Raw genomic sequence first — 17995 nt, forward strand, 5'->3', positions numbered from 1 at the left:
GGCATGAACGCACCGCTAACTCGTCGCCATCAAGGGTGTGCGTGTGTGTGCGCCTGTGTGCGGTAAGGGATGAATGCTCTGCTGACTTGTCAGAGTTGAGGATTTTGCCTGCAGCAACTTTGTCTCATTTACAAAGTGGTATTGTAAGTCGCTGTGGATAACAGCATCAGCTAAATGCCCGCGATACAAATGGAAAATGATATATTCAGCTGTGTAAGCATAAATACGTGCCCTGGTGTTGCAGACTCACTTTTAAATAAGACTACACAAGAGAATTACAGTACAATCTGTCAGGAATAACAGACTAACTTTAACTTCATGTCCATTAAGTACGCTCGTTTTCCCCTTAATTACGGAGTTAAAGGACATAATTCTGTGACCCATAATTTAAGTTTAAAGAAACAGTACAGATCTTTTTCAGGAGACTTGCTATAATCTCAAAAGACAAGAAAATCACCCGTAACACAGTAACAAATAAATATGGTTATATCATCTCTATGGATGCAATCATGTAAATATATTCTTCCTGTTTTGAAGTGTACAGGCCTCATTATGTGAAACCATTCTATTATTAAAATGTCAGTGCTCTTGTTTCAGATGATGCTAATTGTTGGTGAAACCTTATCATAGTTTCTGCTGGAGATCACATTCAGCACAAGAGCACATACTCTTGACACATGGATGATTTCAGCCTTTGATCCTATTCCTTATTGGCTAGTTTAATGCGACAAAAGTTTTAAATGTCAAGCTGAATAAACAGTCTCACATTTTCACCTTAACTGCCGGCGTGACACAGACACGTTATGTAATGTTTGAAAGCTCAATTTGAAAAACAACACGAACAAAAAAAGAAATCCAGGGCTGAACGAGGTCTCATTTTGAAGCATTATTATAAGAGTTACTGAAATTAAGTTGGAAAATTGCCCTTGCTAAGTTTTTCAACCATCTGTTACGAGCTGAAAGAATTAGATTTTACTGAATTTCAAGGGGCTGAGAAATTGTTTGAATAAATAACAGTTCTCCAAGGTCTAATTTTAAACAGTGAAATATGGGTATGTATAAAAGAAGCATACAAAATGATGAGAAATACCTTTGTCTGCTGATGACAGCAGGTAAAGCACCAGTACACACAGTCACACAGACACAGGTAGAAACATGCCCTCTGCACCATAAACACAAATATAAAACAGTATGTAATAGAGGTAGAAAAGAGCCACACACTTACGGGCTCAGTCAGCTCCAGTACGTTCGCTCTATATGTGATGGGGCTACAGTCACGGGTGCTTCCTACAAGCGTACAAGGTAGAAACATGGGGCCCAGGTCATCGCCATCCAGTACGTCCACAGTCAGAGTGGTGGTGGCTGTGCGGCGCTCACTTGGATAAGGGGCTCGGTCCTAGAAGGACAGAGAGAGCTTTTATTTTAATTTCGGATGATATTCCTCTGTCTTACTTGCACTTTCTTATTTTGATATTTGCATATCTTTATCTCAGTGTCTTGAATAGAAAGTGTCCTCGACACAGTCCCGCTGAATATTTTCAGAAAATCAAGCCAACAAAGCTGCAGGGATCTCTCCATGCCTTCAAAGGCTGGTGTCTGCATTACTTACCATCTTCATTCATATCATTTATCTTCTTTTATACCTCATCAAGCGCAAATAAACAGACTTCTAATGAATTAATAACTGGTTCAAGTGCTAAACCATTTTTATTGGACTCAATGGCAAATATGTTTAAAAAGTCATCCCAATCTCGAACCACAGATTAATTATATCCATGATGAAGGTGAGTCATGCACAGTTATTTAATTGTTGCTAATCCATTAGTAACAAATTTGTCCTCAAAGTGTACATATTGCTGGGCTGACTTAGTCAGCGCAGGGAATCTTTCATCTCATTTCCACAAGTATTTACATCTAAAGAAAGTTCCTGACTTCTGTTTATACTTGTGTAAAATACTTTAATGTTAACATCATAGTTGCAGTTGGTGCACTTCCTAAACCATTCCTGCCCTCCGTATGGTTGCATATCCATATTTTGGTGATCTCACAGGTGTTTACTGTCTGTCAGTTTGCCTGAGGTGAAACCAACCACTGTATTCCCTAAATCCACATTTTTATTTCCACAGTGTTCAGCCTTTCAGTAAAAGCCTGAAAAAATGGCCCCACTGTTCTCCTCTTTGCTCTAATGCCACCTTCCAGGCAACTTGGACCTCAAAAATTTCAGACCTCCTGCTGGAAAAAGTTGACTGGAAAGCAGCATAAATACGCTAAATTAAGTTACAATACTGGATTTAATGGTGCATTCACTTGATTCGGAAGTTGGAAGTCAGAGCTGGGAATGATGTCATTCCTGAGTCCAAACCAAGATGGACGCCTCCAAAAAAACATTTGTCGTGCTTTCAGAATACAGACAACTACAGAGATGCCGGAAGTGGATTTCTCTAAATTCAAGTTGTTTAAGTTGTCATCAAGTTGTCGGTTCATGCTTTGAGGTTTGTGTCACTTGGTTTGGGTTCCTGATACATTTGTACTTAAAAATCAACCGGAAACAAAATGTGTCATTTACTCACTTAAATTCACATCCTGCATCTTGTATTTACTCACACTAAAACACGTCATCAATAAATTACACACCGTGGTGCCATGTCTATGTATAGTTTTAAAGTTTTCATATCTATTTTCTTGGCCATTTAAAACTCTATTTAAAACTTTTCTATCTGGAGGAAGAGGCAACCCTACGCTGAAATACCTGCGTTTGATTGAGGCCCTCGTTCAATTTCAGCGCGCTAGTTGAAAGGCACTGAGTCCAAGTCAGACACTGGAAGTAAAGCTATTCACAAACTTTTATTTCTACTTAGGCATGAATGTGCAATCACACCTTTGTGAACATATTTTTAAATCCACTGCCACTTTTTGCTTTTGGTGAAGTATCCACCATCCAATTATGTACAAAGGTAGCTGCTCACCAAATTCACAGGAAACACTTAACAGGCTTATTCATCTGAATGTTCATTATAACTGCTGTGTTTTTCAGTTTTTATTTCAAGATAATTAAGATATACACAAACCTTTTTTTTTTTGTAATTTTGTAAAGCTCTCAGAACAAAATAGCCAAATCAGGGAATCTACAGGAAACCGAAAACTCTCTGCAATTGAGAAATCAATGCAAACGAAAAACATAAACATAATATCTGCTATTTCATGCTTTGCATCTAGATTCCCAGCAACTTCTCATTGTATGTGTTTGTGTCTGGATATCAGGCAGCATTGTGGGAGATATCAAGACTTGTTTCCTTCCATTCAGAAAAACTGTTTTTTTGCAATTAAACTCTTTTTGTGTTCCACGAACTTGAAAACTGGCCAAACCAGATAATAAGCACAAAACCTTAATTAGGTTTTGTTAAACTTTGTGTTTTACTCTTATTTAATTGCACCTGAGCCTCAGTGTTTCTTCATCGCTGCATTGCATTGAGCTCTCCTTAGTGTCAATCACCTGACACCAAAGGAAAGAAATGGAGGTTTCTGCCAGGAAATAATCTCTTCAAAACATGGTGCCTCTCACACTTCACTGTAACACCCATGTTTTTGTGGGGTGTCTTTCATAACCAGGACAGCACTTAATTTCAAGCAGCGACTGACACCACAAAGAATCTAATTATATACTGGATGCATTGCAAAATAACTGAGGAAATGTAAACTAGATGGTGACAGCAGAGAGGAGCCTCCGCAGTACAAAATAACACCAATATTGTATTTGTATTTTGCAATTATTCAAACTCTGCCTACATTGCAGGTTTTAAATTATTTCATCTCCACATGTGTTGTTTGCCGCTGTAGCTTTCAGAAATAATAACAAACATATCAACATTTTTTCCAGACAAGTTAAATTGTTAAGATATGTTGTTTGGCTTGACTGAATAGGTTGACATTTGGGGAAATGCTCTTATCACTGTCTGGCCAAGAATTTGATAGGAAGATGGATATTGCTCCATGTACTTTACATGTATTAGCTTAGCATAAAGACTGAAATCCGGCTAAACAGCAAGCTTTTGTCTATCTTTTTAACAACCCACTTTAGATGGAAACAGCACCTATGAATTCCTGTGAATATGGCACTACAATAGCCTGGAAAACAGCAACATGAATTTGATAAATTTACTGCTTGTCAGAGAACAGATGGGACAAGAATTAGCTAGCCAGAGTGCTATGTCTTACAGTATGTCCAGTGGATGTCTAGTGTAAGCATAGAAGCTGTATTACGTGTAGCTTGGAAAATAGCGATATGGGGCGCTGAATTTGATGAATTTATATTTTATCAGACCAAAAATGAGTCAAGAATTAGCTAGCTAGCATGTTATTTCTTAACTGTGGAACACAGTTAGCTCAAATGCCTTTAGCAATGTGAACTTATAGCATGACAGAACCAGGCTAGCTAGCTGCCTCCCTTTGCTTCCAGTCTTTAAGCTAAGCTAAGAGAACCTTGTCCTGGCTGTAGCAAGTAGATATCATCATTCTGTTACATAAATTGCTAAGATTAGGTAATATAATTATGTGGCACACTAAATCACTGCTTCTTCTTTTTTTCTCATGTAACAGTACCCCTGATAAGGTCAGCCAAGGATGTTTTTCCTAGGTTTCACAAGGTTACTAAGTCTTTTCTAAGATTTTATATTCAGCAAATTCATAGTCCCTCCAAACACTCTTAATATTGTATTCACATGAATCGTGACTACGTCGGCTTTCAAGCAGTCAGAAACGCATTAATCTTTCAGTATACTGATGACTTTTAATAATGCTTTCAGAGTAAATGGGCCTTGAGGCATGTGAATATTTGCCAGAATCCTCTGTTGAGAACGTTTTTGTAAGCAAGGTTGAAAAACTGGCACAATCAGCAACTTAAACAATTTTCTTTCATGCCTCGGTGAGATCTTTCAAATGTCTCCCACCATTCCCCCATGAGTCGGTTTTGTATGTTGAGTGAAAATAGCTATTATAGACCACTTATATAAATATATATAAAGGGAGTGCAGTGAAATAAAAGGAGGGATGCAATTACATTAACAAAGACATTAGTGATAATTAAGGACCTGCTTATAGTTCTCTTAAGGCTGACTCAACAGAGAAGAAACGGTCTAAGGCTGTGTAACAGCAGTGTTATCATGATAATAAAAACTCCATAAACATAACAACACTCTAGGCTGCAGACTACACTCCCACTCAGGCAGGAAACAGTTTCTCCAGACATCCTTTATAATAGTTCTCAGATGAAAACCAGAACTTTTCAAAAATGTCTACTCTTTATGTTATATGAAAACACAATGCATCATACTCAGAATTTATTGTTGATAGCTAATAGCCCAGACATAGATACAACTGCAGTAAAATAAAAAAACTAAATAGCGCTTACATTTGCCTGTATGATGACCAGGTATCGAGTTATCTCCTCGTAGTTGAGCCTTTCTCTGAGAACTACGGCGCCAAACAGGGTCAGCGGGATGTCAAAGGTTCTGTTTGTTGTCTGAAACACACACACATATACATTAGAAACACAGCGTGAGTCACTCGCAGGGTCAGCAATTAATTTTTCACTTTTTTAGTATTCCTCTCTCAGGCTTCCAAGAATATGATTTTAATTTTATACTGAGTTATAATGAGCAGAGAAGCTTCACAGCTAAAGATTGATGAATTTCTATGAGACTGGTAATATGGGAACAAAAAACAAGATATAACAAGGAGTCAAGAGGAATTTCTCTCTCTGGAGCTGTTGGCAGAACTCTTAACAAAAGGCCTCCTGGATCTCAAAGTCCCTGTGGTTTTCCGTCTCTGCCGGTTCCTCAAGTCCTTTTCTTTCTGGAGCACGTGCTGCAGCTCATGATAAAGCTGATCCTGTTTGGTTTCCTCAGATTTGAGCTCAGCTGAACGCAGCCTCAGCGATCTCCACAACCTCCAGCTTTTCTGTCTCTGCCTGAATCCTCACGTCTCTCTCTGGAGTTCTTTGTTGGGGTCCACTCCTGCGTGGCCACGGTGAGCTCAGTGACAAGCATCTGCCTTTCGGTGAAAGGTTTTCTTTTCAGCTGCTGAGGGGCAGGCCACCTTTTCTCAGCTCAGCTCGTGGGAGTTCACAGCCTCAGACTTCTGACGCTCATTCTTCAGCTCCACATTTTCCAGGAGCATGGCCTCTTGGTCTGTCCTCTCAGCTGAGATCAGAGCTTTGTAGTGGTGTTTTAGCTCCCGGCTCTCCAGCTGAAGGACATCCATGACTCTGGAAAGGACCCTGATCTCATCTTAATCGATATTACAGAGGTTGCTGCTCAGATGTTTGACTCTGAGCTTCTCCATTAACTGATGTGTTGAATTCAGTCACTGAAACACTTGTGGCTGGTTGCTTTCTATTTGTCTGTAAAGGCCTGTAGTAACAAATGGATAACCTACCGGGTCTTTTGGGTTGTACTGGATGGTGTACTCTATCTGCCCATTAGGACCATCATCAATGTCTGCTGCTCCATTGTTCCCCCAGAAACCAGAGAAGATGGTGGTTCCTACTGGTGTCAGCTGAAAACACAACAGAGGCAGAGAATTTGAAGTCTTTGTCTACAAGCTCACACGCCATGATGTCAAAGACTTTAACACTCTGTACCACTGATATCAAACAGCTTCTATTGTGTATTGTTGTGTCTTGTCTTCCTGACAGTGTCATGCAAACATCTTCTATCTGTAGGTGGCAGAGATGGTGGTGGTGGTGGTGGTGGTGGGGGCATTAAAAACTCCTCACATGCCTCTGGATGTAAGGGATTTTGATACCCCACTGTCTCTACAAAACAAGCAGAAAATGATTTGCAGTTTTATGTTCATTGTGCTCAAATGGGGCTCGAGGAGGCTCTGGAGATAAAAAACACAGGCAGCACGGTTTGTCGAACTTTCTGTGCTTCAGTCTCTCTCTATCACTACAGCGAATGTTTGTCACACCTCACTGCCCCATCAAATAGAAGTTTTAGATAAAGACAGGACATTGGGTAATGGAAAATCATGTATGTTAAGAGTGCTTGTCCATCTCAAGCAAAAAGAAAGCATGTATATCCTAATTTTGGTCTCTGACTTCTGAGATTACCACCTCCTGCTTTCCTACTTCCCATTTATTTTATTATTTTTGTGCATTTTGTTGCCTGTAATCAAAGCATGACATCAGCTACAGGTGCCACTGATTGTCCGATGCCTTAAATGCATGAAAGGCGCTAAAGATGTATCTAATGGCACATGTTTGTTTTCTATCTGCTGCTGCTGCCGACACAACAGGAGAGCACACTTGCACAGCATTCTGCAGCAAATCTGGGAACAACTTTGGCAGTTGAGGCAGTATGATGACTTTAACAATGCCTCCCTGGAACTGCAGAGAGAGTGCAATAGACGAGCGGATACATCAGCAGCAAGAAGGCAGAGTGGTTGGGGTGCATTAGTGTGATGGAGGGTCTGGGCCTGTGGTAGCAGGCCACCTCTACAAACAGCCGCTGCAAACACAAGCTCTCTCCCCAAGCAACTGATGAAGCTTCAGGCGGCTGTGAGGTATTTCAGAATACAATTGAAAATTCCCCATTTCTTGAAGCAGAGCTAAGTGATCCTGTAATCACGGGGATCCACCGGTGATGGGGATCAAAGCAGGTGAAGGTCTGTGTATTGACCGTCTCTAAATAAAGAGACCGTAAAAGAACTACACACTGGAGGAGTCACATTGTTCTGAGGATATTGAGCTTCTGCTCCTGTCACTTAGACCCTTCTGTCTCCTTGGGGAGTTTGGACAGTTATTTATTACTGTTGTCTATATTCATTCAGGAGTGAATGCTCGGGCTGCTGCAGATGTAATATATGATACTGTGGTTAGGTTGGAAAACGCTGCTCCTGATTCATATTGCGGGATTTCAATGGCTGTTCCAAAGAAGATGTACTGCCTCATATCAGTATATTATCTGTGCCACAAGAGGTGAGAGGACACTTGACCTGTGCTTTGGCAGCATAAAAGATGCATGACAGGTGGCATCTAAAATCACCAATAACCTACCTGATCCCTCTCTGTAAACAGCAGCTTAAAACCAGCAAGCCTCAGTCAAGAACCAGCCAGACATGGAAAGATGAGTCAGCGGATTGTCTGAGAACATGTTTGGACTGTACATCATGGGGCATCTTCACAGATACCAGTGAGAGCTTGGTTGAGCTCAAACTATAGTTGGTGTGGACAATGTTATACGAATGACATGTATCATGATCACCAAATGATAAACTAAGGAGCTTTGTTTTGTTTCGGATCACATACTCCTGCCTGGAAATCTCCACTTACAATGCCTGTCCCCAAAACATCAAAACCACAGATCTGAAATGATTACCGTCCTGTCGTCCTAAATCTACAGTGATGAAGAGTCTTGAGAGAATAGCGTTAAGAGCACAGAGGATGCTCTTTTGTATGTATTGTTTTGAATTTCGGCCCACATATTTTAATGGAAAGGCTGTTACAGTTAGAGATGAACGGCAGAATCATCAGTCCTTTTTGACTGATGCATCACAGTAAATGCTGCAGTGTCCTCCTCTATTATTACAAACCCAGGGCCCCACAAGGGACTGTTATCTCTCCAGTTCTATTAATGCCTTATACAAACCAATGCAGGGCTAACTCATCTGATGCTTTCAAAGTTCAATTTGCTGATGATACAGTGATTGTTGGTTTGATCAGTGAATATGAAACAAAGTATGACGGATGTGTGAGTGAGTTTGTAACTTAGGATGCTAGTTTTCTTTCTCTCAATACCAAGAAAAATGAGGAATGATGTTTGATTTCAGAGCAAACAAGAGGATTCACCAACAAGTAGCTATTAATGGTGACTGGCTAGCAGTTGTAAATGAATAGAAACATCCAGGGACAGTAACTGTTGAAAAACAACCTTTGCACACCTGCAATGCCCAGAGGTCCTTCATAGCCTCTGAACAAATCTTAGTAATATGAGGTGTGTGTCACTTGTACTTAATTCTTGATTGATGTGATTGGTGTGGAGCACTTTGTTGTTAACTGAATTGTCTCCTCAGCTGTGGTTGTATTTCCCCCAATTTACCAACTAATCTTTTATTATTAAGATTTGAATCAGGCCTAAAATTTTGGCCTAAGTATGACTTTAGTCCAAAATGAAACCACTGTCACCTGCACATGTGCAACAAGATTACTCATTCAACAGCAAAAGACAAGAAAAAAACAAAACAAAAGAGAGAAATTCTTAACCTGACAGCTGAACACTCGCCACAGCACATGAAAGGAAGAACTTTGCCAACCATAAATAGCCGTGCTGTATTTTCTGTGATTATGTGTCAAAACAGGAGTCTAATCTCCACGCAGCACGAGAAACATTTGAGATTAAGTTTAATTTAGCTGCTGCACCAATGATTTGTTTCATCATTTCCCTCAACAGGGTTATCTCTGCCTCCCACTGATCCAACAATGGTCTTCAGAACAACTCATCCTGTCAGTTTGCCACTTTTGGATACGGCCCTAATGAAACAACTCCAGACTCAGGCACCGGGGCCAACTTATGAAATCAGCCACAAGGATCACCTTGTCCCCAGAAACTTTCACAGTGAACCCATAAATTGTGTCCACGCCGTTCTTATAAATGACTATACTGTCTCTCTTATCTGTCAGCCTCAATTTCCTGCACTCAATAACTGTTAGTAATAGACAAGTAAAAGCAGGTTTAATGAAGATAAAGCAGGATAAGCTCCTGAGTCAGTCACTCAATATTAAATATAATGCATTAGGTGGCTGGAGTTCTGGGGGCAACAGGAGTGAATTAGACAATAGCTGTCTGCCTAATGATCAGACTTGCACTCAAATCTTAATTATTACCCACATCAGAATAAATGTATTCACTTTTTTTAAATTATTACCGCCACATTTACCTAGGTCTGGCACAGACATCATATTTTAGAGTTTTTTACGATGCATCTCCTAAATTGTATGGTGGTCGTTGAAGTGAACGGATGGAATTATTTTAGTGGGAGTAATGAGAAACTGGAGAGCTGTAAAAGGTGGTGGGGTGGAGGAGGAGGAGGAAAGACAACCAGAAATATATGGAGTGTGGCAGAGGAAAGGTGGAGAGGTTGAGAAAAGGTGACATAATGAAGATCTGGGAGTGGTGAGGGGGCATGGGCGTGGGGGAGAGGGGAGGGAGAGCTGCGAGAGCAGAGAAGAGAGAGGCCAAGAGAGAAAGAGAGGCTGAGAAGACAGATTGAGTTGGACAGGCTGTGGAAGACTGTATAATGAGATATTCTAGTGGGTACGCCTTGCTCTGTGCTGGCAGCAGGCTACATGTATCCTTGTCCAGTTTAAGTTTGAACCTCCTCTAGTTAAAATCTGCTCCCCAAGACTCCGGAGGACACACTAACTGTGGGATTGGCATCTTAAAGACTATTCTGGAAGCCTCCGAAAAACAGATTTAGATCCTTTTCTTGGCTGCCCCCAAAAACCCTGCTTCTCCCCTGCTTACAGTACTGCCCTTAAACTTTAGTTTGACAGGAAAACACCATGTATGATACTGTTTGGTGGTGGTTTTATTTAAAAAGCATTGCAGTATGCACCTATGCCAGGCTACATTTCCTGAGTGCAGGTCATCGCCGTGTGGATGCGGCCTCTAACGCTGGCCTTGTTAGCCCCACACATGACCCCCATTGCAGCATGGGAAATGCTTGGTGCAGCACAACTGTCCTCATGCTGGACTGGACTGTAGCTCTCTGCCCCCTCTGGTCTCTAGTCTCAGACTCATGAGTCCTGTTCCTGCCACCACGAAAGACAGCAGCACTGCAGGATAAGTGCAGCAAATGGCTCTTGATTTAAGTAAAAGACAGCAAAGTATTTCCACCGCACTGACTTTTATGGATTTTTTTTCACTACATGCCTGTGAGAGACAGAGGTTGTGTGTGCTCATATATGTGTTACTGTGCATGTATGTGTGTGTGTTTTACCTCACTGACAGCGACATAGTATCTTGGCTGTTGGAAACGCGGTGCGTTGTCATTGCGGTCTCGAACAACGATGCGAACTTCATGTAAAATCACAGTGCCTACCAGCTCATTGGTGCACTGAACTTGAACCACGATGGACTGAATATACGAGGGGGGCTGGAGAGGGGAAAAAGCAGAGGGAAGAGATATGTGGTTAAAAGCTACAATCGTACAGTACCAATAAATAATTAATCAGAAAATAAAAACCAAATAAATCAAACTATTGCACAGACGGCTGCCTGCATCTTGTACTATACTTTTCGTGCCAAATCAGACTTTAAAGAACATCTGCTGGATTACTTTGCAGCAGGAGGCTGGTTGTTGAGTTGGAGCTAAAACTCTCTGAGTTTCTTACAATAGATAGGAAAAGTTAGAGAGCCGTGAAAATGTGCGTCTGCCATATTTATCCTCTGGTCAATTCAAAAAGCCAAAGAAACAAGGAGGTATTATCTCCATCTGCTGTATTAAATATGCTCTTTATTTCAGCAACAGTAGTAATACCTGTGCGATTGTGTGACACGCCACATTCATTAAGATTTCAGTTTCTACTTATCTGATATTGAGGAGCCAAGCCAAGATGAGTAAAATAGATATGCAGGGTAGGACACTGCAAGATAGAAAATGAGCTGGACCCCCCCTAAACTAAAATAACACAGTTCAGTCGCCTTACGTCTCTGTCCAGAACCCGGCCGGTGCTGTTGAGATAAAGAGCTTGTTTGGAAGGGTCAAGGATCACCCAGTGGTCGTAGTTATCCCTTAGAGACAGAGAGATGGTACGATCCGGCCCCTCAGCCACGCCGTTTATCTGCATGTTCTCCACCAATAACGTTCCTGAAAATACAATAAAAACAGTTGCATAGCTGAGGAGAGAGCGACATAAAGTCTAGAGTTCCTGGAAATAGAATAAAATTCAAATAACTTCTGCAGAGAAATGGTCTTAGATAAAACTTTATTAGTGAAAGAACAGGAAACAGAGACAGCCCAAAGAGAACCTGGTGCTTTTCTTCATGATCTCCATTCATCATATATGCGAGGAAATTGTGTTACGGTTGTAGCCAAGGTCAAGGTCAATTAGAAGAATAAGCACACAAACATAAAGAGAGAGAGAGAGTACAAAGCAAGTGGAACTCTGTAAGATTAAATTAAATATGGCAGGTCAGTTATGGAAGCTACTCTGTCTTCAGTGTACAGTACCTGGAATACTTAAGACCAACTGGACCACAAAACAAGATCAACATTTCAGAGAAAGAGAGAGAAAGCTGGTCTGCCGGGATACAACAAATGTTCTTATGACTTCAACGCTTTCATCTGCATAATTTTTTCCACAAAACTACCCCCCACTCAGAATCAATAAAAGTAAACATTTTAATAAGACAGTCGGCACAGATGGGATACAACTTGATTCGTTTAACACAGTCAGATGTGGGCGGAGAAGCCATTTGGAAAGGAGAGGAATACTGAAGGGGAGAGTCAGAGAAATACAAACAGGGGGACGAGACATGATCTGAATGGAAACTGTCGGCTGTACGTTTTCAGGCCATGCATGTTTTCTGTCAATCGACACAAAGCCAGGAAACAGTGGTACTGTAGGAGGGGAGGACGAGGGGCCAGAGAAGCTAAGTTTCAAGAGATGAAGAAGAAGCAGATGGACAGTCAGATAGACATCTGTTTCATATGAACGTCCTGACTCTGTTGGTGATTGAGCGTGCCAACAACAACAGAGCGCTGATGCCAAACTTCAGAGAATTCTCCAATTCTTTGTGGTAATATCTCAATATTAAAACTCCCACACACACCTGAGATGTGATTAAATATACTGGATCTCAGAAATTTCAAGGGCAACTTTGGTCTGAGTAATTTAATTTGCACTTGGCGAAGTTAATTTGTGTGTTTAATGAGTTTCATAAACCAATGTCTGCTTGCCAAGATGAAAATATGCTGCCATTACCTGTCGAGGGTCATTTTAATATGTAAGGAAGAAGAAGAAGAAAATAGAGAAGCAAAAAGTGTAACTGCTTGACTCAGAATAGCTCCAAATCATAAGAGACCCATTATCAGGCCGCACGCGCTGCATTATTAATCAAAAAGCATGTCTAGGAGAAAACAACTACACATCGCTAGACGCTGCAGGTTTTTAGCTCAAAACACCATTTTCCGTGTGTACTTGTGTGTGTGTTGACACGGGTGCAACATTAAGACTGTAAGTGGAGAAAGAGCAAAAGTTCCTGAAGAATTTCATTTGGCTTTTGCCCTTTAACAGATGTTAGCGGCTCACCTGGGTACGAACACACACACAAATAAATTTGGCTGTGAGGTAGCTTGACCTCTGGACCGTCACGAATGAGCATACAAAGCTGTGTGTGTGTGTGTGTGTGTGTGGGAAAGAGAGAGAGAGATAAAGGTGGAGCAACAGACGGGAGAGAGAACGAGGGATAAAGACAGATTGTAAAAAGTTAAGGAGGCCAGCAGTGTGTTTGCACACACACACACACGCACACACACACGCTGAATGATCTTATATCTTGATCTGCCAGACATAAAATTGGGTCATGGCCTTCTGTGCTACCATGGAAACCGTGTCAAATGCCTTGCTGTGATTCCCTGATGTTAAATAAACAGGGAAATTTAATGAAATTGGATTCTTTATATGAGAAATGGAATAGAAAATGGAATTCATTAGGAGAGGTTCGGTCCATGCCATCTTCCAGCTATCTCTCTTCTAGTTTTCTGCTTCTGTCATGCAAAATGAGTTAAAAAAAAAACCAAAACAAAAAAACACAAGTACAGTACAGTACAGGCGGTGAAGAAAGAGACGGATAGTGCCTACACATTGTGTGACTGTTTCTAATTTAATCCCATACACCGTCTAATATAAATGGGCTCTTTGCACAGTGACCTCACTTCATACAGTAGGAAGTGTGACTGAACACCGCACTCGGCAGCACCTGATTAAATTGACCTGTGTGTTAAAGCACACAGGCAGAACTGCATGAAGCTGTGATTGTGTGTGCTCGCTGCAGCACAGACAGCAGAAAGAGGGAACTGTCCAAGAAAAAGAAGCACAAAGAGCAATTAGAGGGCAAGAGAAATGAGAGGGCTAGCAGCGGAAAGTGAGCTGAGAAAGATTGGGTTGAATGAGAGGCTGATAGAAGTAAAGAGTAAAGAGAATATTAGGAGGAAATGAGCATTGTGGCGGCGCATTAATAGAATTTTTACAGGACATTAATTTAGCCGAATGTGGCGACGCTGCTCGGGTGTCAGCCAGGTCTGAGGTATGGACTGAGAAGTGATCATTACATCTACCTGCACCTTCAGCTCCTGCAGGGGGGATGAAAGAGGAGCGAGGACCAGTACACAGCAGGTAGAAGTACAGAAGCAATGGAGTGAATGTATGCCTGCATGAAGTGAATCTGACCTAACATAATTTAACCACAGAAACTCATTCATTAGCCGAGGTTTGGTCATGTTGAAGGAAGGCAAATGAGCTGCAATTAAAGCATCGATGCTCTAATACTTTTTTTTCATTTTAACAATGGACTTCTTGTATGTGAAAGGGTTCACTCGTACTGATGAACCCTGAAACAATTATCACCTGCCTCTGCAGGTTCTCTCAGGTCTACTGAGTTTAAGCTCAAAGACCCACTGTACACTACATACTGCATGGGCAAAGTCAAGTGACAAGCTGGCGAACACAGTGAAGACAGATATTTTTTTGAGAAGTTGGCAGAGACCAAAATTAGAGCTAACAAAGTTTCTCAAGAGGGATGAAAAGTTCAAGAAATGAGTCACAGTGAGGAGACTCGTGTGGTCTTAAACAGGTACAAGTCTCACAAGACTCTAGCATTACATATTTAGTTTTTTCATTTTGTCTGGTATGACATAAGGTTAATTAATGTTTTGTGTTGACACAACATCTTGCAGAGGCTAACTGATAACCCATCTAGAGTGGGTAAAGGGTTTCCATTGGCTAAGCAACACTGAGGTTCATCTTCAATCAAATTGCATGAACAGCCGGCCAGGCACATCCACCAAAGCAAATTAAAAAATGTGCAGTGTATGTTGAGGATGAATGTATGTCTTTCAGAAAGGCCAAGGGCAGTCGTGTTTTTCATTTCATCTGAAAGTTAAAGGAAAGGTAAAAAGGCAGCTTTCCATAGTCATAATTGAGTCTTCATGAACACATTTTCTGTTTATTCAAGTACATGCTGACACATCCTTTCAACAATCATGTGTTCACAAAGTGCTGAACCTCGTTCCATTCTTGCTTGTGAACGACTGACCCTTTCCAGGATGCCCATTCCATACCCAATCATGACGCTATCACCTGTTATCAATGAACCTGTTTACCTGTGGAATGTTCCAAACAGGTGTTTTTGGAGCATTCCACTTTAGTGGTCTTTAGTTGCTCCTGTCCCGACATGTTTGAAATGTGTTGCTGCATCAAATTCAGAATAAACATGTCAAGGAAATGATCACATTCTTTCATTTATGTTATACACAGCAGCCCCACCTTATTGAAATATTGCATTTTGCTGCTGTAAATAATAGCTAGAACAGGTTTATATCCACATATGGAATAATAGTATTTCATTCGGCTTCAGGACCCCTCCAGCATTATCGGTGGTCAAGCTAGATTAGCAAAGCTAACTACATTTACAGCAGTACTGTAACAACGCTACAGCAGTAAGTAAAGATGATTCTGTACTATTACATCTAATTTTGTATGCTGTGTTATCTGCTAAGTGATGCATTCAATGCATCAGGAGAATGTTATTGTGCACTTGATGTTATTATGAAGACCCCTGCTAAAGTGGAGTCTCTTATGCTATATATATGTGTGTGTGTGTGTGTGTGTGTGTGTGTGTGTGTGTGTGTGTGTGTGTGTGATTCTGTGCATGTAGGTGTGTGTTCCACTCTCACACCTATCCACTCATTCTCATCACCCTCGTACTTGATATTAGAAAAATCATATCCCTAATTTGAATATTAGCTTCTTTTATGAGGAAAAAATCCCTAACTTGTATCTTGTTACTCTGCTCCTCTTCCTCCTCTTCTCCCTCCTCCCCTCCTTCCTCGAGTCTCTCTCCCTTTTGCCAACACCAACCCAAGATAATCACCCTAAAGCGAGATTTTCTATTAAATCTGTAACACTATTTCACAGCCACAGAGCAATATATGGCATTATGCATACAAACCATTCCAATAATAAATTATTCTTCAACAGCCCTGTTAGCAAGATTACTGCACAAACAGGCACAGACACACACTTGTACATTTAGTGTGTACACAGTGAACACACCAGCACAAAGACAAACCACGCAACACACACATTGTCGCTGCACGATAAGATACACACACACGTATATGCACACATACAACCATGTGAGCAGAGACTGTAGCTGCCCGACATTTGAATATCATCCCATTGCAAAACGCTCAATTAAATGCACACTTACAAGCAAATCTATCTCTGTGTGAACACAAATAACAAGTGTGAATTTTTTCTGAAAATTGTACGTGTTTTCAAAATCCAGTTTACATCCCCCTCACCTTTTCAGTTTGATTTACTCACGCAAATATCTCTAAACCATAATTTGTACTGTCTAGCTGTAAAAAGCCAGAAAGACGGGCTGATAAAATGTTGATAAGCTCATCTGAGTGAACTTTTGTTATGTGTGTGAACAGCATCAAGCTTAACCAGCTGCGCTGAGTGATTTGCTGACTTTATATTCCCTGGGTTTCGCCTCTCAGGCTACTGCCCAACCTCTGATAAGCGGGGGTGATGGTTGTATCTGCAGACACTTGGTCAGGGCTGCTACTCAGTATGCAGCTAAAAATAGGCAAAAATTTAAAATTACTCAAAAAAGGAATATTAGATATGACAGTAAAAGACAGTCCTCTTTTCATTGAAGATGCGTAAAATTCCATAATAATGTTATTTTCCATTTAAATTGATAGAAATGCAAAATATTAGAAATAGCAGTCATTCCTTTTTTTGAAGAACTTTTGATCTTTTGTGTCTCCTGGACTTCTTCAATCAAACTTGGGCACTTGTGTCAATGCTAACCTGCTTCACAGAGAGCTGCAATATTGCTTATGATATGAAGAATGTTCCATTTACATAAGCGATTTAATTTCAGCAAACACACACTAAAGAATTGTCATGGGCAGCTAACATGGGTGGCAAGTGGGAAATGCAAAACAAAGTCTGATACGTAATTACCAGTCCCACGCTTATGTGCACATCCAGTAAACACTCCTCTGAATGAAGCATGTAGAAGAACACAGTAAATATAGACGTGCCAGCTGGGTGGATGGAAGGCGACGGCTATCCTCTCTGTCTGGTGTTGCTATGCTAATCTCTTTTTGTCAGTTAGGATTACCGTGATCAGTACTCACAATTCAAAACTTCATTCAAAAGCAGACATGGCAAACATTATGACAGGTTTCTGTTTCTTGGGCTGGAGATAAGAGGGAGATTTAACCACTCGGAGCAACTTGTCTGTGTACATTTCACCTTCCCCCGTAAGATTTAGTGGCCTTCATCAAGGCCAACATAAGCCTTAATTTACTTGTGACCAAAGTAAGGATTAAACTCATCAATTAAAATGTGATCCCTCCATGAATAACCTCCTCTGAACTTCCTATAAACACACAAGCCTGCACTATAACAAACTCCTGAGGAGACTCTGGGATCGTGTGCTTGTTTATATTCCTCTGTGCAGTCTAAATGGCAGAGCCATCAAGCCAGGAACCACTAATTAGCTAAGACGATCTTAAACCGTTTGAGCTAACTCTGGAAACAAAAACACACTGAAGATATTTCCTTTGGTGTTCAGATAAAAGGTGTCTGAAAACTCTGGCAGCCTTATTTTTGTTTAGTCAAGTGGTTCAAAGTGATGGAGGAGAAGAGAAGAGAAAAGTCGAGTAATTTGTCTCAAATATTCAAATTACAAGTTCT

At 40.8% G+C, this 17995-nt stretch overlaps 1 protein-coding gene across 1 annotated transcript in view; it reads right to left on the reverse strand.

The window, feature by feature from the left end:
• LOC139349888 (protocadherin-15-like) overlaps positions 1-17995 on the reverse strand; it is a 170447-nt gene that overhangs the window by 109756 nt on the left and 42696 nt on the right. The window contains exons 5-9 of the mRNA XM_070990928.1: positions 11705-11865; positions 10996-11151; positions 6433-6552; positions 5408-5518; positions 1226-1396 (exon numbers count right to left, since the gene is read on the reverse strand). Coding sequence (XP_070847029.1) covers positions 1226-1396; positions 5408-5518; positions 6433-6552; positions 10996-11151; positions 11705-11865 — 719 coding nt within the window. The remainder of the gene's footprint in view (positions 1-1225; positions 1397-5407; positions 5519-6432; positions 6553-10995; positions 11152-11704; positions 11866-17995) is intronic.

The sequence above is a fragment of the Chaetodon trifascialis genome, chromosome 21 (assembly GCF_039877785.1).
Source record: "Chaetodon trifascialis isolate fChaTrf1 chromosome 21, fChaTrf1.hap1, whole genome shotgun sequence".
NCBI classification, from domain to species: Eukaryota; Metazoa; Chordata; class Actinopteri; order Chaetodontiformes; family Chaetodontidae; genus Chaetodon; species Chaetodon trifascialis.